At 31.1% G+C, this 27,406-nt stretch overlaps 2 protein-coding genes across 3 annotated transcripts in view; one reads left to right on the top strand and one right to left on the bottom strand.

Annotated features, from left to right (window-relative positions):
- The window catches only part of LOC111614084 (39S ribosomal protein L15, mitochondrial-like), a 58,261-nt gene extending 52,480 nt beyond the window's left edge, over positions 1-5,781 (top strand). Inside the window, exons 6-7 of one of the 2 annotated variants that reach the window (XM_023355474.1) lie at positions 4,970-5,145; positions 5,675-5,781. In XM_023355474.1, the coding sequence (XP_023211242.1) occupies positions 4,970-5,110 (141 nt within the window). In that variant the 3' untranslated portion in view covers positions 5,111-5,145; positions 5,675-5,781. Of the gene's footprint in view, positions 1-4,969; positions 5,203-5,674 lie in introns of those variants that run through there. The other variant, XM_023355465.1, reaches the window with a different exon arrangement.
- An 86-nt stretch (positions 5,782-5,867) lies between these two features.
- LOC111613565 (zinc finger BED domain-containing protein 5-like) lies at positions 5,868-7,775 on the bottom strand. Its single transcript, XM_023354917.1, has 2 exons — positions 7,473-7,775; positions 5,868-7,379 (listed from the first exon to the last, which is right to left on the bottom strand). Exons 1-2 carry the CDS (start codon positions 7,773-7,775, stop codon positions 5,868-5,870), a joined length of 1,815 nt encoding a protein of 604 aa, XP_023210685.1.
- Positions 7,776-27,406: the final 19,631 nt, after the last annotated feature.

Below are 27,406 nucleotides of genomic sequence, written 5' to 3'. Positions count from 1 at the left end.
TATCCTAGGTTATGGTATGTTAGTTTAGTTAGTGAGTAAGTTAATGTTTAAAAAAATAATTAAAATAAAAAATAAAAAAATAAAAAAATAATTAAAAATAAAAAATAAAATAAAAATTTGGGGTCTTGCATATTTGTCTTTTGTCCAGCCATTCGTCTCATCTAGTTTGTCATTGTGTTTGTTTCCTTTTTTATGCTGTCTGTCTAGCTGTTAAGTAGTATTAAGATTCACACTCACGTTCAGTTTCATTAACAGTAAGTAGTTATGTCTTCCTACTAACAGCAACTTGGCACTAACTTCTTCACTTAGCTATTCATGGTGGCACTGAATCATTGATGTTTGCTACACTCGTGTTTCCTTTTAGACCCTTTAGGGAACTACAGCCTAGCAGCATAAAAACTGCACACCAACATCAAACATAGAGGGTACTGTAGCAATACATATGCCATTCAGAGGTATCCTACCTTTCTCTACTATCTATCACCTCTTCCTCCTTCTTCCCCTCCCCTTTCCCTTAACCTCCTTTCCACTGGCTAAACACCTCATGTACAGCCAGTCTTTCTTGTATGTATGTATGTATGCATGCATGCATGTATCTGTGGATGAGCTTTGAAATCCCCTCTTCATAGAATGTTGCCACCAGTGATTGAGATGGGCCTTAACATTGTTTTGAAGATTGTCATTAGTCTCAAACTGCTGCCCTGCTAGCCAAGTTTTCAGTTCAGGAAAGAGGTGGAAGTCTTCACACATTAAAGGTGTGAATACTGTCACCTTTCAGACTTCTACGTAGCTTGGAACTTTTTAAACACCTAGCATAAAGCCCCAATTTAGCACCAAGTGACTTGTCTTTGTTTTATGGACCATCAGAGGTTGGAAAAAAACAGCCTATGTAATTACTGAATACTTAAAAAATTTTATTTAGTCATGTTGCCAAATGATCTGTTGGGTTATCTATTGGGCTATATTAAGGCTAATAAATAATTAACTACAAATTAATTTGGCTAGAGGTAGGCAGTTAAGCTGCCTCTTTTGATAAATCTAATACAGGGGTGGCCAACCTGCGGCTCGCGAGCCACATGCGGCTCTTTGAAGAATTATTTGTGGCTCTCGATAAGCGTACCCGAGTTCCCTTTTCATTTTTGTGCTATTATATTTTAAAAAATTATTATCGTTCCGTATGTGTTTCAAAATGTCTTTTAAATTACTAACAACAAATATGAAAGCTAAGTGCAACGTTGTAACAAATTTCATTTCCATCCAAGTTAAGAATGATATGACATCGAAAACTGCGCAAACGAACATAAACAGTGGCATAATCGTCTGTTATCAACCGACTCCAGACCGATTTTGAATTTGTAAACTGTCATTGCAACGGACAGTTGACATTGTGCTCTGGAGGAAACAATTTGTATCACTCTTGCTACGGATATAATTTGTAATCTGGAATTTTTTGCATACCTTTTTAATACGTATTTAATTGCGGCTCGCGAAAAATTTCAAATTTTGAAAAATGGCTTGGACTATCAAGGAGCTTGGCCACCCTGGATTTAATACAATAATCATATAATGCAGTACTCATATAAAGTGGTTCAAAATTCTAACAATCCTTGTACAATGCAGTACTTATCCAATGTAATTTTGATATATGGTGACAAATAATATGTCAAAAAGATTTTTTCAAATATGATGTAATTAGAGAGAGTAGTGACATCTATAGTTGATTTTATTTGTGTATGGCAACATAACATGTGTTGTGTATGGTGGTCTGCTAAAGGGGAATGCCTACTGGGAGGTTTTTTTAATGGGAAACTGGGTCCTATTTAAGTGTTAGACAGGTGAAGAAAATTTAGAAAACTCTATGTGGCCAGCCTGTTGGCAAGGCACAAATCTATGACCAACTATCTGTATTCAGTAGTTTTATCTACTCAGCTACTGGTGGACATGTGATGTATAGGGTATCAATCTGTTTAGTAAAGAACTTTCATTATTTCTAACACAAAATTAACTTAATTGAACAAACACAAGATGATTTATGTGAGCAAGGACCAGAAGATTTTCCTCATAAAGACATATTACCAGAATGATGAACAGATAGCAATAGCACTTAGGGCATTTCATACTAAGTTTGGTACATCTGGAACCCTAGTGACAGGACACGTAGAATCATAAGAAAATGAGACTTTTTTGTTTCTGAATGGCAATGTCAAATTTTGAGTTTCTGTATCTTGGCCATGACCACCTGGTCCTGAAATTTCAGTTTAAACTCCTGAAAGGCTGAAAAAAAGTTTTTCAAAGCAGTTCCATCAGGAAGGCAGCACAAAGACTGAGCATTAACAGAGAATCTGTGCTCTGAAATATTTCCTCAAGATATGTATGCTTACAAAATTACTATTCATCAGAAAGTTAGCCAAGGTGCAATGACAATTCAAGTGAGCTTTGCTAATAAAATGACAGAAATGTTCGTAAGTGAGATATTAGATGCCGATAAAATACTATTTATGGATGAAGCACATTTTCATCTTGGTGCAAAACTTTTGATTTTGGAGAACATCAGATCCACAAGTCAGTGTCCAAACCATTCCATCCAGTGAAGATCACAGCATGGGAGCAATTACATTGAGTGCTGTATACTTAAATATCATTGAGACTTCAGTCATAGGCCCCATATATGATTTTGGAGCAAGGAAAAATTATTTTGTCCAGAAATATCACTTTATCCAAGATGGTCCTACTCCCCACTGCACCTGAGATGTGTTTGAAAGTATCTTCAACATGTATCAGGATTGTGTTATTGGATTAGGTTACCCAAAACTTTTGGATAGTGGGATTGAATGGTCTCCTTACAATCATGACTTAAACCCTTGTGACTTTTTTCTCTAGAGTTATATCAAAGACAATTGTTTCAAGGAAGAGTCAAAGAATGCAGAACAATTAAAGACTGCAATTAAAAAGGTTGTTAAGACTATTAAAAGTGATGTGCTAGCAATGATTTTTCAGTGATTTGAAAAAGGCTTGAATTTTGTGCTGAATGAGATGAGGGACATTTTGAAACATATGAAATCATCTGTTTTTATTATTTATTTATTAAATCTGTATTTATTAAATTCTGTATTACATCTGTATTTATTAAATTATTATTGTCAAAAATGTTCTTTCAGTTACAGCATAGTTCACCAATGTAGATTGTGCAGTTCCTCCTATATGATGAAAACTTTATCATGAAAAATAAAATCTTGTTAGAAAAATGTAAAAAAAAATATTCTGTGCTAACAAGTATTTAAGTTTATACACTGGAAATTTCTTTTGGCATTTTGTGTGTAAGCTGTGTGCTTTTTTCATTTTTTTTTTTTTTTTTAGTTACATTCTTGAAAATAGCATTTAAGTACAGTAGATAATAAATGTGGACAAGTTAGTTAAAGACATACAGTAAGTGTATATCAATCCTGAGTTATTAAAATTCATAAAATATACTTTTGATAAGTTTGTTTTTGTTTTGTAATTCATGTTTTGTCAATTGAAATTTTCTGAATTAAATAGAACTGTTTTTTCGTACATGATAGATAAAATTTTTAATTAAAAATCATTTTACAATGTAAACCCACTTTTTTTGTCTAATGCAAGTCTCACATAATGAGATTTTTATAATTCAACATTTTTATGGAATCTAACTACTGCATTGTATCAGGGTTAGAAATTAAATTAATTTTAATTTAATTCAATAATCTGGTAGATTGTATATATATTTATTGTTTTCTTATGACTATGATATAAATAAAATTAGATTTTATCAAACTTTTTTATTACAAATTTCCTTCACTATATGTTTGTAAATTCACAAAACAGAAAACTAAAGTATAATGAAATATATACTTTAGTGTGCAATTATTTAATTTTGCCAAAAATTTGCTTTTAAAAATGATTGAGTTGGATTTTTCATGTATGAAGGTATCATTGCAAATAAAGTAAGTGGTTAGCCTTAATTTTGTTCACTACTTATGTTAGCTTTTTTTTTTTTCATTACTACTTTCTTGCTGCTTTTTCTTTTTACTCTTTCTGCCTTGTACATACTAAAGGACCTTTTTATCAGATTCATTGTGGGTTTGACAAAACATGCAATGGGATAGTTGGGGTGTGAGGGATGGGGTCTGATATATCTGGGACAGACCACCCATTAAGATTCTTTGAGTTTTTGACCAACCTAGATTCAATCTTGGATTTTCCAGAGTGGTTGGTAGACTGATATGCCTTAAGGTCTCAGTCATTTAGACAGCAAAAAATTTGGCAGGGGGTGGGATCCAAATTGCCATTACATTGTCATATTAGTGGACAAATTTGATTTTGATTATTTCAACCATTTAATTTTAAGAATTTTCATTCTGTTTTAGTGTCAAATTTGGCACTAACTATTTGTTTCTACTGAACTAATATTAAAGTAGTAGAAGTGGTTAAGAAATTTTTTTTTCTATATTTTGCTCTTTCTATCTTGTGTGTACTAAAAGGGTCTTTCTTCCATGCCCAATGCAGATTTTGTCAGGTGGCGAAGAATGGAGTCCAACATATCTGAGACTAAACACCCATGAAAAATTCCAGAGTTAGATTCTGGGTTGTCAGTATGACATTTTTATGCCTTAACCACCTTGGCTATCCAGCTGTCCAAAATAGTTTATGCAATTTGTTAATTAAAAACTTGAGTGTAGTTTTTAATTTTTAAATTTTACATGCATTAATTCATAAAAATTATTGATAATAGTTTTGTAATGAACATTTTTATGCCTTAACCACCTTGGCTATCCAGCTGTCCAAAATAGTTTATGCAATTTGTTAATTAAAAACTTGAGTGTAGTTTTTAATTTTTAAATTTTACATGCATTAATTCATAAAAATTATTGATAATAGTTTTGTAATGATCTTTGTTAAAAATAATAATTATTATTATTATCTACTTAGAGTATTACTTTTTACTTTTCAGTATGAAATGCTGACATTTCGTAAAGATCCCTTACAAATCTTTGAAGGTTTGGAACCAGGATGGGTTGTGAATTTAACAGATAAGACCATCTTAAGGCCAAAAGATAAAGATTTACAAGAATTCTATTCAACATTACCATAATTTATAAGATATGGCAAAAATATAAATTTTAGAATGTAATTGCAAAATTTATCTGATAAAAACTTTATTAAAATATGTAGGTTGTTTTACTTAAGTAAAAGTGTAACAATAATTTTTTTCTTTTCATATTTACATATTTTAATTCATTTTCATATTTGATACTCTTTTGTTTGTTATTGGTCTAATATGCAAATTTAAATTATTATTTATTTGAATTTTTTTGAAAATTTATTAAACATTTATTGGACCATTTATTTTTGACAGTATCAATGAATTTGTATAATCTTGTTAAAGAGTTTACATCTTAAAATTTGTGAATTGGATTCAGGCAGTTTGTATATTACACTGATAATATGGAATGATCAACAACTTTTCAGTTATACAGATTTTAGTTCTTATAATATAAAAGTTTTTTATTATTTAATTTCAATAACTTTGATAGATTTATTTATTGCTATTTTGTTTATTGAAATTTAAAAAACAACTAATTTAGGCTTATTTTTTACTTAATGTGTTTTGAAGGAAGAAATTTCAGTGAATAATGATTTATTTCTTTTTTTTTAGAAATCAAAAGAAAGTACTGATTATTATAGAGCAGTGTTTTTTAACCTGTGGGTCACGACCCTCAAGGGGTTGCGAAGCCTTACACGGGGGTTGCGGGTAAAAGAAAAAGACAAGTGTTTGTAGGTTCTACACTACAATAAAAAAACTACAATTTCAGTGAGAAGGCTGTGCCTGTTTATTTTTTAATAATTTGTCAAAACGTGGTTTTATTTTTTGAGACGCAAACAACTAAATCATTTTCTAATTGAAGCCTATTTCTCTTTTTAGTTTTTATGTCCACCATTGAAGAGAACGTTATTTCACATAGGTAAGAAGTGGCGAATGGCACTAATAATTTTAAAGTCTCTCTTGCCAGTTCTGGATACATTTGTTTTCTTTTCATCCAGAAGACGTCAATATTTTGCGAATGAAATTCCATTTTAAGCATGCCGTCAGCAGCTAAATCTATAAGATTTTCTTTCATCTTCGTGGTTAGATCAGCCAGTTGTACTGACATATCTATGAAAGGATTTAATATCCATCTATGCCCATAGTCAGCTTCAGAGTCCAGTTTTGGAAAGTAAGTTAATAGTTTCTCTTCCAAATTATGCAAGCTCTGTATCATGCAAGGGATGTGAGAACTTACTACCAACAATTGATCCATTGCCGTTTCTTCGACAATCTTCTGAACACAAGGGAAAGACTCATATATATTTTTTTGCAAAGACGTTGACCACAAACGAAGTTTTGCGAAGAATCCTTTGATTTTATCTTTAGCTGTCAGAATGTTTTCTTCTCTCCCTTGGAGTTTCTTGTTTAAAATATTCAGGTGGCTAAAAAGATCAGCAAGAAATGCTAATTTTAGGAGCCAAACAGGGTCACATAAATAATTCGCATATTCAGATTTAGCACCTTGTAAAAACATTAACAATTCAGCTTTCAGTTCTAAAACTCTTGTCAATACCTTTCCTTTGGATAGCCACCTGACCTCTGTATGATAAAGGAGATTTTGATGGAGCGAACCCATGTCTTCACAAATGATTCTGAACAGTCGGGTTTGCAAGGCTTTACCTTTAATAGAATTCACAATTTTGATCACCTCTTTAAGCACTTCATTTAAATCAGAAGGTAAAACCTTGGCTACCAGAGCATGTCGATGAAGAAAGCAGTGTGTCCATGAGACATTAGGCATTATTGATTTTAATTTTGCAACGAGTCCGCTTTTTTGTCCAGTCATAGCTTTAGCGCCATCGCTACAAATGGCAATACATTTTGTCCAATCAATCTTGTAGTTGCGAGTGCTTTCTAAAAATATGTCGTACAAACACTGACCTGTGGTGTTTGAAGAAAGTGCTTTGCAAAATAAAATGTCTTCTGTGATACTTTCATCTGCTTCAAAGCGCACAAATACTACAAACTGTGCACAATCTGAAACATCAGTAGATTCGTCAAACTGCAAAGCAAAATGTGGGCTCTTCTTTAATTTCTCGACTACTTGTTCTCGAATGTCACTGGCCATATCGTTTATTCTGCGTTCAATAGTATTGTCAGAAAGTGGTATGCTTTTTAGCTTGCTTGCCTCCTGCCTACCTAACATAATTTCAACCATATCTAGGGCTGCTGGCAAAATAAGATTTTCGGCATCTGTATGCGGCTTCCCTGCTTTAGCAACTCGGTATGCAACTCTGTAACTAGCTAATAATGCGTTTTCGTTGACACTGGATACCTAAAAACAGACAAAAAATCAGAAAAACAAATAAATAATTAAGCAATAATAAATATTATTTTTAATCACCAAATAACAATACTATTTTATTACCTGAATCATAGTATTTTGCTGCAGGTTAAGGGTTTTCAGCTTACATTCAAAGAAATCCAGCGGTTTATCAGCTTCTTTGGGATGTTTGGTTGAAAGGTGACGCATAAGTTTTGATGGTTTCATACTCTCACGTGATAATACATCGCCGCAAATTACACATTGAGGTTTATTATTCATGACAGTAAATCCGTATTTCAAGTAATTGTCGTAGTAATGTCTGTTTTTTTTCGGTTTTGATTCACTTCCGTCACTGCCACTTGTACCAGACATGGAGGGCTGCGATCTTTTGAGAAATTTATCCATTTTATGGTCTTGCGGAGCAAAGCGCAAAGACAATACAATCACGTCTGTACTTGTTGGCGCATTCGCCTCCAGCGCCCCGTGGCAAAGTTACTATTTGCAGGGCTCTTGTGACTTATTTGCAGAGTACAATTGGTTTTTCGATTGATATTTAGGTCTCAACAGAAAAAAAATAAAATATGTAGTTTTTAAAATCACTGACATACTTTTAATATGGACCTGGGAGGTCGCCAAAATTTTTTAACTTGTAAAGGGGTTGCATATTCAAAAAGGTTGAAAAACACTGTTATAGAGTATAGTGTTAAAATGTTTAAATTCAACTCATAGTATGATTTTTATCTTATGAAATATAATTTTCATAATTGATTTATTTGAAGGTAAAATGGGAAAATTAATTATTTTCAAACAATGTAATGAATAAAAATTAATTTAGTGAACTAAATATTTTGTTAAATAAAAAAAAACACATACAAAGGAAAGAAGAAATTTACACTGTCAACCAAAAATCATTCATATTCCATATTTTGAATATTTTATAAAATAATGAATATTAAAGACAGCATATTTTTTTATTAAATTACATTTGCTGTTTTTAAGTAAGTTCATTTTATGATTGTTTCATTGGAATTACAGCAATGATGGAATAGACAAATGTCAGGAATGTCCAAGAAAACTATTCACAATATTTTCTTTTAAGAGAGATTTTATAAGTTTAACTTTCTTCACAATTCAGCAAATATTATGAAATTAAAGATTCCATTATATGTTCAAATGCGAGTGGAAAGCTTTCAAAAAATATCACGTTGATGATGATGGAAAAAGTAAAAAGTATGCTAATGAAAATCTAGCTTAAAAAATTGAAAATAGATGCTGATGATTATGAGGGAGTGAAAGAAAAGGGAAAACTGTTAAAGAAAGTGAGAATGAGATGTCTTAAACACACTGCAATGGTGATTAGCACATTTTTCTTTTTAATTTTAAATCAGTAGAGCTGTGCAATGAAGTTTTATTTACATGTACTGTACAATACATTTGTATATAACAGAGTATGATATACTAGTGATGTAATATATGCAACTCCTTAATCTATACTAAATTAAGGACTTGATTTACTGTAGATGAAGGTGTTTTATAAGGTATGGATGAAAGATGATCAGTTCAGCAATAATTTTCTTGATAAACTGACTGAGTTCACAGATCCATTTAAATCTGGTGTTTAGAGTGACAGTCTTTAAGTTTCATGGCTTTATACAGGATGTAATGAAACTTTATGCCAGTGGTTCTTAACCTTTTTATACTCACGGTCCACCAAATATTTCATAATTTTTTTGTGACCCCATTTTTTTTAATAATAATTTATATTTGTTAAATTATCTATAATAAATTGATTTTTTATTAGCCCATATTTGATATAATCATGATTGTATTTTCTAATTTTAATGTTACTTAATTTTATACCTTCATAATTAGTCGGCATCACTTAATAATTATATAATATCAACTGCACATCGGGTTGTATACAATACATTAAATCTGACTTACAGAACCTGTAACTGATGCGTATCAATTGTTCATTCAACAACCAAACGTTTTCATAACCCCTTCTGGGTTCTTCATCAGGATAACAGCTGGATCGAATAGCAAACAACGAATTCAAGAAGTTTGAATAAATCCGAACTTCATAGAGTTTGAATCGTTCCATTCGCTTAATCCGTCACGAGATATGATTGAAATTGTTCGAATTAGACGGTCAATGTTCAAATTTAAGAGAAAGATACAAAACGTGTTATTGAGATATATAGATTATTTAATATTCTCATGTTCCCTAATATCATTTATTTTTAAGGCTTAATATAATTTCGTTATCACTCTTTATGGAGTAGGTTTTGCCACGCCATGGAAAGGCCGATCTCTTCTCTTGAATTAATACACTCGGATTTACACAGTAACACAGTAACACCAGAGTACATTTCCTGGATTTGGACATAAAATTTGATGATTCCATCATCCGCACATCGGTTTTTCGCAAACCTACTAGTGTATCAGCATACACACCAGTAAGCTCATGTGATCCCTTTCAGTACAAAATGGTGGCATTCAGGGCATTGGTCAAACGAGTTTACACACACTCTTCCACACAAAAAGCACTAACAGAGGAGTTAAAATACTTGGAAAGTATCGCCAGATCCCATGGTTACTGAAATATTATACAAAAGATCGCAGATTGCCACAAACAAACACAGGCTTCTTCCAACATTGTAGTGAACACGCAAAACACAAGCAATAATATAGAAAATGTGAGGATACCCATTAAGTTCAACCCTCTATTGAAGTCTCTGTACAGCACCATTGCTAAACAACGAAATGTTAACATAGCATACAGAAGATGCAGCAACCTTGTTTGATATCCTACGTAATGAAAAAGACGGATCCAGGACGGAGAGGTTATCAGGCGTATATAAAATTTCTATAAGGGATAACAGGTTTAACATAGATCTGGTATACGTGGGATCAACTAAACGCTCTTTAGAGGTTAGATTAAAAGAGCATATTTCCGATATACATCACAACAGACACACAACCTCACTCTCCACCTATGCCACTGATCCCGATATAGTGGCGGACTTCAATAGAGCACAGATAATTGCCTCCACACCACATATTCACCAACTAAAATGACTAGAAGAGATGGAAATTTTTAGGGCATATGACAAATCCGAGTGTATTAATTCAAGAGAAGAGATCGGCCTTTCCATGGCGTGGCAAAACCTATTCCATAAAGAGTGATAACAAAATTATATTAAGCCTTAAAAATAAATGATATTAGAGAACATGAGAATATTAAATAATCTATATATCTCAATAACATGTTTTGTATCTTTCTCTTAAATTTGAACATCGACCATCTAATTCGAACAATTTCAATCATATCTCGTGACAGATTAAGCGAATGGAACGATTCAAACTCTACGAAGTTCGGATTTATTCAAACTTCTTGAATTCGTTGTTTGCTATTCGATCCAGCTGTTATCCTGATGAAGGGGTTATGAAAACGTTTGGTTGTTGAATGAACAATTGATATGCATTGGTTACAGGTTCTGTAAGTCAGATTTAATGTATTTTATACCTTCAGTTTTAGGACTTCTGGTTTTTTCCATTGCATGTTTCAATGTATCATCATTGGAATTTTCACTAGTATTTTCTTCACTATATTTTCTTTTTGAAGGTCCTGTCCACGATTACTTGCACTAAAAAATTTTCTAATGTTCCTTTCTGTTTTTTGCTCATTTTTATGGGTTAATTATAAATAATTAAAACTAAACACACGACATAAGAAACAAATGCACTATTATTTGATCCAAAGTCAATGCTAAAACTAAACTAAAACTAAAACACCAAAACTTGTCATAAAGATTTTGCATATGTTTTGCAAAAGCATTTAAATTTTCAAAGCCTACTACTAAGCCTATTATTTTTCCTAATTATTTTTAAAATTCCAAGCATTAATTAATAGAGTCTTAGAATTACTTTGGAAGAAAAGAAGTAAATACTGTGGTGTAAGTAGCATATTTGCATTTATTTCTTCTGTACTAACAAAGTTGTATGTAGGAAGAAATAAATAAATATACTAAATATGAAAACTTTATCTTTCTTATTTCACTTTTCAATATGATATTTGGTTATACATCAATTTTCTTCTTATTATGTTCTAAAGGAAATTTTGCATAATTTGGTGGCCCCAGCAAAATTCTTATGGACCCCAAGGGGCTGCAGCCTCCCTGTTAAGAAACACTGCTCTATGCCAATTTTATGGATAGATTCTAGGATCAAAAATAAACATCCATTATAGACGTTTTTCAGAATTTGCTTCAAGATCTGTCTTACAAAAAGAAAATACTTTTCAAATTCCCTGCCTATATAGTAACACTAGTTATCAACTTTTTAAAATTAATTTGGTATCCTTTTATATATCCATCATCAGATTAAGATAAGTAAATGTTGCCCAAGTAGACACTACTATAATAAATGTTAACAAAGCTTTATCCAGTTTAAGATTTTTCAGTATTCACCCACTTTCATACTTGCCAACCTTTAGATTGAAGAATAGCTGGGATGTTGGTAGAAAAATGCTGACCATAAAAAGTGAAAACATTCTGTATTAACATTGATATTGCACAATGCTTATATTAAATACTTTTACTGTAATATACAAAATTTAATGTTCTCTCTGCATTTGATATCTTACAAAGCTATCCACATGAACACTGTCAAGAATATGGCAATAGCTTTATACTCTTTTAACATCACAATTTAAAAAATTGTGATGTTAAAAGCTTTATACTCATAACGCTATTGCCATATTCTCCAGTATTTTGCAAGACACATCGTAAATCTGTATCTGGATTTATGATGTATCATGAGTCTTGCTATTGCATGATCAGTGCCTCCTATTATGTGACTTTCTGCTTTGTTAATAATTTCTTTTGTTACAGTGTATTTATGACAGTTGCTATCAATCAGTTTATTGACTTTCACTGCAATTATTAAGGACAATGATTTTTCTGATTGTGATTTATTTCCTATTTCTGTCTTTTTTTTTCATACTGGATATCTTTTGCTTTTTCCACATAACAATGCAGGGCCTCCCATACATTGCTGTGTGGGAAAAGAAAAAAGATATCCGGTATGACAATCTTTATAAAATAGCCTTACTATTTTACAAAGATTACAAATCTTTGTAAAATCTCACAAATCTCAAAGAACCATCAAGTTTCTTGAGAAAGTTCATATCATATTGCCTATATATTCTTAAGTGATGAATCAGATGTTTCTTCATTTGGGCAGACAAACTGTAACACTGTTCAATAATTTGTTCTAACTGTAAAAGTAACTCGTTTCTTTCAGCTGATGCCATAGTTGATTTAACAGTAATGACACCAATGTTGCCAAACTTGAAGATGCAATTTATCTTATCTGCCATTTAAAATGATCACATTTGAACAAAAATTCTCATACATATACCAACATACACATATATAAAAATATCAATCTTGGTTCTTCCCTAGTTGAAGGAACCAGAACATCGTTCTGGTTCGTTTCAGTAGTTCACAATAAAATACAATGTATTCGGCTTGTGATAATATGTTTGTCACTGTTTGTGATAATATCAAATTCTTTAAAAATGCTGACGAAAGGGAAAAGCGAAGGACCATTGACAGAGCATACAAAATGCTGATGGTTGGCAACTATGCATTTTACAGTAAAAAAAATAATTGGAAAGCAAGAGTTTTTCAATGTAAATTTACTTTGATTAGCATTTCGTTTTTTTTACAAAATTAAATAATAATTTACAAGTAGTTCGGTTTCCAGGTATTCAATAAAACATTTTCATGATTTAAAATAGGTTTAATTTGTACATGTTGGAATCATAGAAGTTAGAAGTGACTACTAATGTTTTCAAAATGAATCCGTGGTTTGTTGAACTATTCGCTACGACAAATGGCACTGCGGCCGATTCAACATGGCTGGACTTCAAGGAAACAAATCGATTCTAATGATGTAGATCTTAATATTTGAACAATGGTAAGGTATTGCTGCGTGTACGGTTGTAAAAATAACGCAATACTGGTGAAATAGTTTATCAATAGAAAATCTTTAGTGCGTTTTTATTTAATATGTTAACTATATTATATTTTGAAGTTTAGATGAATTTTAGCGTTTCTTCTCTGTTTACAAATAACAAAATTTATACAATGTTTACATAAGCTAATTCCTGATGTGCAAGTGGAAATACTATAAAAATTTCATGTGACATTCTTTTTTTACTCTTTCCACTCTGTTGGCACTAGAAAAATCGTTTTTCAAGGTCATCGTGGGTTTTGTCAGGCTCACAATGGGGCTGCTGGATGGTAAAGGATGGAGCCCAACAAATCTTGGACAGGCGAAACCATCCCGAAAAATAATTGGAGTTTTTCAGCCGTCCGGTTTTGATCTCGGGTCCCTCAGGGCAGTATGTTGACGCCGATGTTGTCATCCTGTAGGAATTTTTCGAATTAAATGGGGAAGAATAATAGGGTAATTAATACTTAATTGAATACAGATAATTAAAAACGTCAGTTGTCCGAATGGTTTTGCAACTGAATGTCTATGCAAGTTGGAGCTCTGCTTTACTATAAAATTGATTTTAGTATTTACGGGCGCAAAATATTTGTTTTGATTCGCCAGAAAATTCTAGATCACAATGCAACTGCAAATATTTCAGAACTCGGAAAGTAAACCTGCAAAGGAAAATTTGTCTAATAAAAATAATTTGCCATTGAAGTCACAAAAAATTATAAGCTGTGTGTTTCCATATGTCTCAATGTGTGAAAGCTGTAATCAATATAAAGTTGTATAACAGAATAGCAGTCCTTTTCTAAAATTTTAATTTTTAGTTTTTTTTCATGTTACTAAATATAGACATTTACGAACACTTGAAAGTTACAAAAATAAGATCTAAATCCAAAAGCTATTTTGAATTCTTTGTGTGGTTGTAATAATGTGGCCAGTGAATGTATTTTAATGATAAAATTTAGAGGTGAAAAAAGATGAGAAATTTCATAGAATGCTATGAAAAAAAAGTGAAAACTTTAATAAACAGATAAGAATTCTCATTAAGAAAGATTGGTAACATGCTGACGCCTTAACGCTTCAGCCATCCAACCAGCCGTTGACATTTAATTCTAAACATACAGTAATGAGACGTATCTGAAAGAGAACTATTAATTCTCCCCTCCTTTTCTCGTGTGTTTAATAATGGACACTATTGAGAGATGTACTGCAACTGTAAATAGGTTATGTTTCATAATACAGCGGAACCAGGGGCCGTATTCTGGTCACTGTCTCTGGTCTCTCGCCTCTCGCAAGCCGGTCGTTGATTGGTTAATCATTTGGATTAGCCAATCAGCGACCGGCTTGCGAGAGACCAGAGTATGGCCCCTGGTTAACTCGAAGTCATTTTCATTTTCTTTCCCCGATCGTCTAGCATAGAGATTTACGTGTTAAATAAAACTGGTTAATTCGAATTCGTCCAACAGTTTAACTCGAATGTGGTTTTGATACAGTATTTTCATAAACTTCCGGAATTTTAATTTAAATAAAATAATTAACTTTCATCTATCGTATAAACTAATCAAAAACTTTCTATAAAGCGCATACAACTAAAAATAAGAACCGTGTCATGTGATGGCGGGAGGGAGAAGTTGTCTTCCAGACAGCGTGTGACCTATAATAGATATCGTAACTGCAATTTGAACCTGCTTTTCTTCGAACTTTTTTTTGTTTGTTTTATTTGGTTGCTGACGGATTTCTCCGACTAGCTGACGTAATAAATAAATGAATTTTTGATAAATTAATTTAAAAAACGATTATAATCTGATACGTAAAAATGTTAACCTTTGCGGAAAAATACATAAAATAAAAATTTAATTTATTATTTTATTTTTAACTATATCGTGGCTAGCGATTCGGAATGTAAGTGTGACATTAAAAATGCAGTTAGAGAATTCTACGGTTTTTACTGGCTTATCGAATAAACGGTACGAATGGACCCTAGACCATCGCTGACGCGCAGTTGACTGACTGCCCCTGGATGTCGGCTTCTTACAGAAACACAGCTTCCCTATCATCAAATGTCACGGCACGCCACTGCTGTACGTTTAATTCGGTCGGCGCCGACCAACGCTTTCTATACGCCGTTTAGGAAAATTGTTATAAAAAAGTTTTAATTCGCATAAATTTGAGCTTTTGTAATTCTGAGTAATTTTTCAATAAATTTTCAGGCATAGAACTAATAATAATCCTGCAATTGTTCAATGTTATTTTGTTCCATTCATTCCGTACACGTTCCCATAATTGATGGATGCTTTCAGGTGGGGCTACTTAGACAAGCGATGTTTAAGAAGGGACCATAAGTGTTCAATCGAGGCAATTGAGGCGGCCACTCAAGCAGGCTAATATTTTGATCCTAAAGCCATGAAAGAAATTGCCCTCCTGGATATGTTTTGGTTCATTACTTGCTGATAAATGAGAGCTCTTATCAATGTGGTAATAATCAACAGATTGTAACAAATAATTGCCAAGTATCTCAGTGTAAATAACGCTATCCATTTTATTAGGTATAGAACAAACCATTCCAGGCCCAAAATAGGTAATCCTGCCCCAGACATAAGACTACCACCACCAAATTTCAATGTCGCTCAGTTCTAGACTTCATCGATATAATTCACACCCATTTTCTCCCGTCTTAATCAACTCTATTAATTTTGGATTCATCTGATCATACAATCCTCTTCCAATCGTCTAAGGTCCAGTACTTGTAGTGTTTGGCAAAATTAAGACGTTTCTGTTTATGTAATTTGGTAAGTTTAGACTTCTTGAGCTTACAAATTATGTTTTAGGCATTTAATCCATTCCAAGCGTCCAAGAAACGTCCATTTTAATTCCAAAAAATCATAATTTAAGCTAGGAACTTTTCAAACTGCAAAATTTTTTCAACATTCATATAGTTATATTCATCATATATAATTTTTATGCCGTAACACCGAAAAATAAGCTTTAAATTGTTGCAAGCTGAAATAATTGAGAATTATAGCAAGTTGTAGTCAACTACAACTGAAATGTTTCCGTTTAAAAACAAATTAATATTATATTAATATTGGTTACTATGTAGGATATTTTTTCATTATGACCCAATCTATCTCAACTACTTTAAGTTCTTTTATTCGTAAATGCCATAGACCAGGGCTTCTTAAACTTTCTTTATTCACGACCCCATTTATGATTGTGATTTTTTTCGCGACCCAAAAAAAATATAAAATAAAGATATATACAGTACAAATTTGCAAAAACAATAATGGTGTACTACCACAGTTCACTCTTGTGTTACAATAGAACAGAGACAACTGAATACACTGAAAAGCGACAACACTATACTAGTTCACACTACAATCAGTGTTGCTGAATCATTGTCTCGCTGCACCAGAAGTGACACAAAGCGGCCATTTTCATCTCTCACAAATTATTTTCAATATTTTGCATTAAAATCTCGCGACCCCAAGATTTCGCTAGCGACCCATAGTTTAAGAAGCCCTGCCATAGACAATTCATTTAGTTTGTCATCATTTGTATATTTCAGATGGAATATACAAATGCTATTATTGATCAAATATCGTTTATTCTGTTTTATACCATGATACATCTCTACTAATCTCATTGATTTAAAAGATCCAGCAATAGAATGCTTACGATCGCGTATCAGTTATGAGGATATAATCTTGATAATATAAACATAGAAACATGGAATTAGGAAACTTAAATAATTGTTTGCCTTTGGTGGGCCCAGTCACGCAAATGAACTTAATCCTGTCATGATAACAGGAATGTTTACTCCCCTTGATTAGATGTTCAAGATATTTAATACGAGTCTCAGCGAATCGCTTTAATGCATGAAATTTTGCCTGAACAAAATTCTCAATTCCTTAAAATATTCAAATACAGTCGACCCCCCATAAGATCATAGATACGTTCCATTCTTTAGGAATCCGATTTCTTACGAGTCCTTCCAATCACAGCCCGACACGTGTGAAGTTTACAGACTACGGCTGATTGAAAGGTTTTCTTCCATAAAATTAATCGATTCTAGACTAATTCGACTCAACATTTCCAAAACACGTATAATTTTTTGGGAATAATCCGTATAAACTATGCTATAAACAAAAAATTGTAGGATTACTTACCGAGTGTGCACCATTCGACATCGCCATTGCTCAAGCTTGTTTTCGTCGCGGAACAGCTCAGCAAACCGCGGCCGATTTCTAATAACTTATTTTTCTGCGAAAACTTCGTTGAACTTTGGAGACATCATTAATATAAATAATTTTTATGGCCGTTGAATAAGAAATGTTTCTTTCACAAGAAATGTATAAAATTACAGTACTGTATTAGACTTACAGTACGTAATTTACATACTGATGGTAAACTCAACTTACTCGCCTAAACTCTCTATAGCGTGGTGCTGGACGGCGGAAAGTATATATATAATTATAATAAAGTTAAAATAAATTAAGTTAATATATAATTATATATACAGTAGACTATGTAATTTATATATAATACTGTACAGACGATAGTAAACTCAACTTACTCGCCTAAACTCTCTGTAGCGTGTAAGTAGTTCGGCTGCTCGTCTACTATTGGTCCAGATTCGACCAATCCTGTCGCGACGCGAGTCGGCGACGACGTTTTACGAGTCCCTTTTAGCGTCTTTATACGAATACTGTCGCAATTTTTTCGCCACGTTATAGGAATCTCCGTTATAGGAACCCGCGTTATAGGGGGTCTACTGTACATGTTGCTACATAAGTGCCTAGAGAATCATATGGGAGTACAACTCATGTCGCGAATCAGGCTACTGCACATCTTTTCCACCTGTAAAAATGTGCAGTAGCGAGAACCAGGGACTCTTCTTAGTGAAGGGAACAGATTGTCGACGAATCAGAAAGTCACTGTGCGTTACCAAAAATGGGTTCTTGACTTTATAAAACTTCAAAACCCCAACCGAATACCGGGCAAGATATATGAAACGATCTGTACTTGGATGAAACAAAGTGACACGGCATTTCGTTTTACGCGGAACCTGCTGACACGTAACCACGCTAGACTACTGTGTAGCGTGTCAGCAGGTTCAACAAATGTCAACGTAAAAAAAAACAAATTTTTCTGGAGAATATTATAAAATTCATTTAACGACACGTCATATTGGAATGTGTCTTCATCAAATTTCAGGAAACTACACACGGTCCTAAGCATAAAGAATTGAAAATATATCCATCTTCTAATGACGGTCGTTCATTTAATAATAATTGGATTTATAAAAAATGATCTAATGAGAAAAGCAATACAGAAAATGACTATTTTATTGTAAATCTAAAATTTCATCTATATATAACAGAGCCAGGAAAATAAAAATCAATTTCATTTGTGGAGCCACTTATAAAGTGGAGTTTCTCGAGGACATGTTGCAAATTTGGCAGCATTAAAAAGTATTGTATGTGAAAAGCATCACAGAGAATAAATTACAGTTAGCCGTTGAACATCGCTTTCCGGTTTTCCATCTTCAGAATGGAGACCACATTAAACAGTATTCCCTCTATCGCCAAGATCTCTTGTTTAGCATGAATATTTTTACAAATAAAATGTTTGTTAGATGCAGCACCAAAAGTTTTGTAATGGCGTTTTCGTACTAAATTTTTTACGGAAATATCTTGAAATGTCCTGAAATGTCACTATTTCAGATTTGATTGCATTTGGTATACTAAATATCTCTCTAGAGAGCACTGAATACAGGTAATTTAATTACGATCATCTGGTATATTGCAATTTTTATATTTTATATAGAACTGATTAAAAGGATGGACTAGAAAATTATTTTTATATATAATCAAAAACTTTCTATAAAGCGCATACAACTAAAAATAAGAACCGTGTCATGTGATGGCGGGAGGGAGAAGTTGTCTTCCAGACAGCGTGTGACCTATAATAGATATCGTAACTGCAATTTGAACCTGCTTTTCTTCGAACTTTTTTTTGTTTGTTTTATTTGGTTGCTGACGGATTTCTCCGACTAGCTGACGTAATAAATAAATGAATTTTTGATAAATTAATTTAAAAAACGATTATAATCTGATACGTAAAAATGTTAACCTTTGCGGAAAAATACATAAAATAAAAATTTAATTTATTATTTTATTTTTAACTATATCGTGGCTAGCGATTCGGAATGTAAGTGTGACATTAAAAATGCAGTTAGAGAATTCTACGGTTTTTACTGGCTTATCGAATAAACGGTACGAATGGACCCTAGACCATCGCTGACGCGCAGTTGACTGACTGCCCCTGGATGTCGGCTTCTTACAGAAACACAGCTTCCCTATCATCAAATGTCACGGCACGCCACTGCTGTACGTTTAATTCGGTCGGCGCCGACCAACGCTTTCTATACGCCGTTTAGGAAAATTGTTATAAAAAAGTTTTAATTCGCATAAATTTGAGCTTTTGTAATTCTGAGTAATTTTTCAATAAATTTTCAGGCATAGAACTAATAATAATCCTGCAATTGTTCANTCAACAAAATAGCCAGGACAATAATAAAATAGAAAAATATTCATAAATTAGGAGAAACTATAAATGTCTTCATATTTTGTATCCTCAAATAAAAGACTGACTCCGCCCGTAAAGACTGTTGTGTTCCTGAGGTATTGAAAGGACAAAATATGAAGATATTTATTGTTTCTTCTAATCTATATATATAATCGAGACGAGTTGATAATAATAATAATCAGCGCAGAGCCCAAACGGTTAGGAGTTGAAAGTTGAAATTTGGTACACAGTTAGGGTACGTCACGAGAACGCACACTAAGAAGGGATTTTTCGAAATTCCCCCGGGGGGGAGAAAGACAGGATTAAGGCTTAACACTTCCATCAACAATGGAAGTGTTAAGTAACAATGGCGGTGTTAGGTAACAATGGAAGTTTTAAGTAACAATGGAATTGTTAAGAGAAAGCGACGTGCAAGATTTACAAGCGCAGATACAGTTCTTTCGTTTTTGCGGGAAATCGAACATATTTTTAGAACCATCTAAAAGTTCTCTAATTAGTCTGGAAACAAGGGGACCCAATTCTTGCATTCTGTGAAAACGGGTAAGGTTGACTGTAACGTAAAAATCTTTATCTTAGTTATCGTTACTTTTGCCCGAGCAACGCCGGGCCCACCTGCTAGTTTGTCAATATTTTTTATATCAATTCTTAACTTTCTGCAGTGATTTTAATCTCGAATCGTATCAAACTTAAGAATATATTTATTAATTTTTAGGTAGAAATTTTAAATCTATTATTTAATTACTTCAGAATATCTTTCTATTGTTTTTATGTAAAAATTATCCTTATAATTTGGTTTTACATCATATCTGCAAAATTTCTAAAAATGTCTTAAAAATAAAAATAATATATAAATCACCACAAACAGTATTTTTAAATAAGATATTTTTAAAGCAAACAGTAATGTATTTAACACATTTAATCTATAAAAACGAGATAATCAAGGAGCTGAAATTACTACAAATAAAGAAAATGATTTCAGAGTCAAACAAAGCACTTCAAACATTAACTTCTCAAATTATCTCCAATGCAATTTAATTAATTAATTTATTTTTCTTAACATTTATATACGAAGCAATATCGATAAACTTTTCAACTGTTAATATCCTTAATTATTTCAGTTAACAATGCTCTTAAGAAGAACAAAAATACACCAAAATAAACAGAGGTTTACCTATAGTTTCATAAAAAGAATATTACATATTTGTTTAGCGTTACATTAGAAGGCAATATTCTAATGACAAATAAGATTCAAGTCTCAAATGAATAATAACTTTAGCAGGGGTGGGCAATTCTTAGCACGCGTTTCGGACGTGGCACGCTAATGATTTTTTTCCGGCAAGCAATCCAGGTCTCACTTTAAAAAATAAGTATCCAGCATTTTCACTGAGTTGTATGTTTTAACTTAATGGAATAATTTTGACAAAATTGCCAGGACGGTAGTTGTAAATTCAGAAAAAAATATAAAAGACTATCCAATAAAAAGTTTATTTATTATATTATATTATAGGCCTATATTAATGGAATACTTTTTTAGTAGAGCGATATTAAAACAAATAAAATAAAGAAACAAACACTATCAACTGTTTTAGTAATAGTAAATAAGCTAATAAGAAAATATTTTAAAAAATCCTGTTTCTAACACATCTGTCTCTGCGGTATGACTTATTGATACAATCATAGTTGCCAATTTGGCGGAAAATTCGATAAATCTATTGATAATTTTCTTATAGCGTTATCTAGTCACTAGACCAAATATCATGCTCCCAAAAATTATGATTTACATATAGAAAAATTTTGTGTCAGAGATTTAACAATTTTGGCACGCACATATAAAAAGATTCCCCACTCCTAAACCACAGCATTTCCCAGAATAAATATGGAGCGATGAGATGAGTGGAATCTTGAATGTGTATCACTCTGCCTCTATAGTTAAGCAACAAAAATTCTTCAAAGCGTAATTTCTGCGAAAAATGACGAAATATTCGAATTTTGAAAAAAACTTTGACAATTCAAACATTGCGTTATATAATTTTATTAGTTTTCTATTGGAGTTTTCATTCAAGAGTCGTAGCTCTTGTAGTAAACTTGAGTTTTACTAAGAGGGTGAGTTACGGCTTTAGAGTGGTTCGAGTGTAATTGTTTGAAAACTCTTATTTAGAAAAGATTTTTAAAATATCAAATTATTACAAGAATTTTTAAAATATTCAAGAAATCAAAAATAAAAAATTTTAATACAGTAGAGCATCGTTTATCCGAATCAATTGGGGACTGGGATTGTTCGGATAACTTATTTTTCGGATAACCAATTATGTACGAAAAAATATATTAATTTATCCCGTGTTGAAATTTTTCTCCGTTGCGTGTCGCTTCGCGTTGAATTTTCGTCGATGTTAAGCCTAACGAAGACTATTGTATCGTTAAAAATTATTTTTTTATTTTGTACAAACAAAATAAATATATTGAAAAATATAAAAACAATAAAAAATTATACTTCAGAAGTTAATTTTGTATCAAAAACGTAAAATATTTGAGTAGCCGAAGACATAGCCAAAGATTACAGCGCCACAGCACTGGCGAAAATTTAAATTTGTCGACTGGAATTCCTTCGGATAAACGACGATCTACTGTATCACAAAGACGAAAATTGGACTACATTAATAGCTCTTGATAAGATGATGTATGCAGTAGGTATGCCAACTCTACTATTTCTGTACGTAAGCGATGTTTTCTGTGATTTTTTTTTATTTGTTCGTTGCTTTATATAAAATAGTTGCTCAAAAGTAAGAACTTTCAAATGTTAATTTACATGTAATTAGTAGAAAGTGCTTTTAGGAATGACAAAACTTTTTAATTATAACAAGTTCGAAAATATTTCATACATCTATTTCTTTTGTCCATTACTGCTTCAAATCTGTTGGGTTTAATTATTTAAATTTTTAACGAGAATTCTGAAGTAAATATATTCTCTTAACAAAAGGGAAAACTATATATATTTGACAAGAAACGCTTATTTATTAAAGTACAAATACACTGTTATCATATCTTCTAGAACCAGCTTTACATATTGAAAACAAATGACTTTTCGATTATTTTCTATTTATTTGTACTTCTTGAAGTTTACCACTGGAAAACGAAATGGAAATATTAATCACTTAATTATCTTCCTTTCGTTTTTCAGAGATTTTAATAAATCGCATTCTACAAATATGTTTTGGATTTAATACTACAATACTCTCTATGAGTCTTGAAGTTGTTCAAAAGTTCTTTGATGTTAATTACATCTATTATTGACTCTAGCATTTTTTATTTTAATATAATAAATAATTTATAACGTCACACAATAATTAAGAAATAAAAAATAAATACAAATACAACAAAATTTAATCTGACTACAGAATACACGCGGATATCCTATTATCTTTCATGACCATTTGCAGAAGTATAAACGCCACCTGAAGTCTGTCGAAATTTTCAATAATCTCAAATTTTTTGCAAAAATATCGGAAATTTCAAATATGTTATAACAGTTTAAGCATAGTTTTCTAATATATATTATATATGTAGATTATATTTTACTTCGTAATGAATATGGAATTGTTTTGCTTCGCGCATGTATAACAATAAACATCGGCTCCATTCTTGTTACGGGAAAGACTATAATTTTAAAAAATTTTTTCAAGTTATTATATCATCTTTTTATTATTATAGCTAGTTTATTCTGTGTACTTAAAACTAATTATTGAATAATTAGAGTAATTTTTATCTAGACCTACACCGATGGTTTTGAGTAAAATGTCTTGAGACCCTTCTTGAATACATAAATACGTTACGCATGGGCGACAATTTCTATCATAAGTAGTTTATTAGACTCATGATAGTTATGCAATATTATGTAATAAGTTATTTCATGTAAATGAAATAAGTTTGAAAAATGCCAAATTTAGTTAGACAATTTATTTTATTCTAATTTCTAATTTTTCTGCGAATCTAAATTTTATTTATTTATTTTTATTTTTTCCACTGTTCGGTACAAGATCGCACGCCATACTTTGGAAATACTAAATTAAAATCGTATTTATTCTAGCAAATTTTTAATTGTTCTAAATTCTCGTTTTCCATTATTTCTTATTATAAATGGCATAGATAAATGTAGAAACTTATATAGTAATAACAGAGCTTTGTCGATACAACTGCCATCTTGTAGCGAGAAGAGATAATAGGCGAATTGTCTGGTAAAGCGACTTAATACAGTTGGATAAGCAAACCAATAACATAGTTTGTTTCAAATAAATCATTGGCTTGCTTATCCAGCTGTAACAAAGACGCTTTACTAGGGAACGCGCCCGTAGCCTGGGCCTGTAATACGAATAACAATTTCTTACAGTTTCTACAGTCAAGAGAATTTACAAGTTTCCAATCAGCCATCGTTATATTTTGTGTCTAGCACTCTAAAGGCAAATATCCGAATATTATTTTTGCGTATGCTTCATTGGGAGTTCGGATCGTCTACTAGGAAGCAGAAAAATATTTAGTTTATATTTACGTGTTTTAAAAATATTGTTATGTATTAAAAAAATCTTCATATTTTGTCGTTAAAATATGTTTTACACTGATGTTGTTATATTATCAGTTAAAATATTCAAATAATTATTTCTTATTCATATGTCCATAATTAATTATAATTATATAGGTTATTTTGTAATACAGAAAAGTACAAACAAAAAATAAATAAAATTAATTAATTATTAACTTACTTGAATTTAATAAACCAATATTATACATTATTTGCTTTAATTAATTTTTTATTATTTAAATAATGCATATTTAAATATGTGTTATTAAATTATTACAAATTAAAGTACATTTAAAATTTTAATATGACATCAACGAACATTTAATTTTTATTAGTCTATATTTTTTCTATCAACATTATTTTTCCTGTTTGTCGGCCGCATTGTTCTCTTAATCTTTTATTTTGAGTCATTTTTTTGGGGGGAGCAATTTTCATTCAAAAATTTTCTTCTGAACAGGAAAAGTATGATGTACAGGGGCAAGCAACTACTAAAATCAAGAGCATTGTGACGAAAAATTGCAGCCCAGCGTTGTGACGATGTCAAACTAAATAACTGCACCTAAATTTTTATTTTCTTTATAGCTACTAAAATTAAATTTTTAAATAAGTTTTTATATTATTTAGTGAAATTATTTGTACAGTAATGTATAAATAGAAATTTAAAAAAGTATTTAAAAAATAAACATTAAAGAATGAAACTAATATGAAAGCACTAAACAAGCATCAAAAGTTTTTATGGCATGTGTAAGAACATCTCGATCACGAAATGTAGGAAGTGTTCTCAATACGAAGTAGCTTATCAAAGACAATAAAACATTTTAAACTAATTCTTTAATACTCACGTCTTTTAACTAATTACAGAAAAAACTTTCGTACAAGATTGTGGAGAGCGATTACTGGCTTGGGAATAAGGTCCTCCGGAATTCTCTATACTTTATTTTGACGCGAAGTTATTGCTTTATCACATTTTCCCTTCCTTCAAGCATCTGGAAATTATATACTGTAAATTGATTTTATTGACTTACAATTAAAATTTTATTATATAGATATAGACTCAGATTCCTATACAAGTATAGGCCCCAGGGCCTAGTCTCGGATTTCTCTTTCTCTTGTCAGCCCAGCTTATGTAAGAATAAACTAAAAAGTTTATATTTTAAAAATTATAAATTATTTTATAAATTAAAATATGAACGTTTCGAAAATAACATATTATATAGAATTCTAATGAATCATTTTTCACATAAGAGGTGGCAACATTTTCAGAAATCATACAGTATGCCTACATTACTTCCAAGATAAAGTAATATGAAAAATTGTGCATTAAAGAAATATTAATAAATTACATTTTTAGTAAGTTACTTTTCAAATTATTTCGAAAACAAAACAACAGGCAAATTTTTCTGTTATAGATGATATATTTAGTATTGTTTATTTTTCAAATAAACTGAAACAAGTTTAACTATAATGTTAGTTGTTTCGAATGGCAGATCGCTTGAAATTAATTACATAACAACCTGACGTGGAGTGATGCTACGTTGTAAGTCTAATAGTTCTAGATTTCTATCGTGGGGTCGCTGTGTATTTTTAGATCAAATCGAGTTGACTGTAACACTATTCTTTATCGATGTAACAAGCATTTGAATAATTAATGATTGAATAATTTATCATTCTGAGCATTTGTAAACGAAATTCTATCTTCAGTCTTTTGTTATAATTTGTATAGGGCATACTAAAATTCTTTGTGCGTGTTTGCGTGTGCGCGTGTTTCATTTACATATCTAAAATCTACCATAGAATGAATGCATATAATTAATATCTTCATCGTATTGCTGTTGTGTAAACATTCAGTTAACACTAGACTTATATAAACTTGTTATAAATTTATCATTACTGTTATAAGCCAATATAAACTAATTAAAATTTTATATCTTAGTAAATTAAATAAATTGATAATAATAATATTTTCAATTATATAACAGTTATCTTTAAAATAATATCCTTTCAAATCTTTATATTGGTAAATATTGTATGTTCTTTCAAGATAATTCATCAGTTATTAATACATGTTGTTTGATATTTAATGTTTAAAAATATATTTAATAACGAAAAATCTGGGAGAAATATTTCAAAATAATATTTATAAAATATTGATAAATAGTTTAAAAAGAATGAAACAATTATTAAATAATTATATTAAATTTCACGATTTCTAATTTTCAAAATAATTATTTTTCGTTTATTTTAAAGTAACTTTACTTGATACTTCATTTAAAAAATATTCTGAGGCGAAGTCTTCTAAGGGAATTAATTATTGATTTAATAATTAACTTTTTTAGTAGATAATTCTCTTTGGAATATAGTCTTTTGAACATATGATATTTAATAGCAAGAAAATAAAAATAATATACGAAACAAAACAAAATTTTTAAATTCGTAGAAAAGGAACTCGTTAATTTTTTCCATCTGGTGTTACAACGTTCAACATTGGGATTTATACTTTAAAATATACTTGCTTTACTCTATCATACAAAAATCGAATTATTTTGAAATACATTTCTAAATGCTTGAAAAATATTCTTTTCTGTTTTATGAAGTTTTAATTAAATTTAAATTTAAATTTACTTTAGACGTCTCTATTTTTAATATCAAATATTGTATTTTTATTATTGCAATTCTTATGTGTACTTTCGTAAGAAGCATTAAAATAAAATTGAAAAGTTATCTTATAACGATCTTATTCATTTATAAAAATTAAAAAAATATTAACCTTTAATTAAATTCTTCGAAAATTTCTTTTTATGATAATAATTATTATGTTTACAATTATGTTTTCTGTTGAATTTCTCATTATAAATGATACGGT

This window comes from Centruroides sculpturatus, unplaced genomic scaffold, assembly GCF_000671375.1.
Source record: "Centruroides sculpturatus isolate CEXI.00-Female unplaced genomic scaffold, Cexi_2.0 scaffold2, whole genome shotgun sequence".
In the NCBI taxonomy this organism is placed as follows: domain Eukaryota; kingdom Metazoa; phylum Arthropoda; class Arachnida; order Scorpiones; family Buthidae; genus Centruroides; species Centruroides sculpturatus.
This window is presented reverse-complemented; position numbering and strand designations above follow the sequence as displayed.

What these genes read in the sequence shown, in the direction of transcription:
- LOC111613565 (XM_023354917.1), bottom strand. Translation starts at nt 7,775, where the DNA reads ATGGATAAATTTCTCAAAAGATCGCAGCCCTCCATGTCTGGTACAAGT. An exon ending in AGCAAAATACTATGATTCAG is followed by an intron (nt 7,380 to 7,472) that starts GTAATAAAATAG and finishes GTCTGTTTTTAG; the next exon opens with GTATCCAGTGTCAACGAAAA.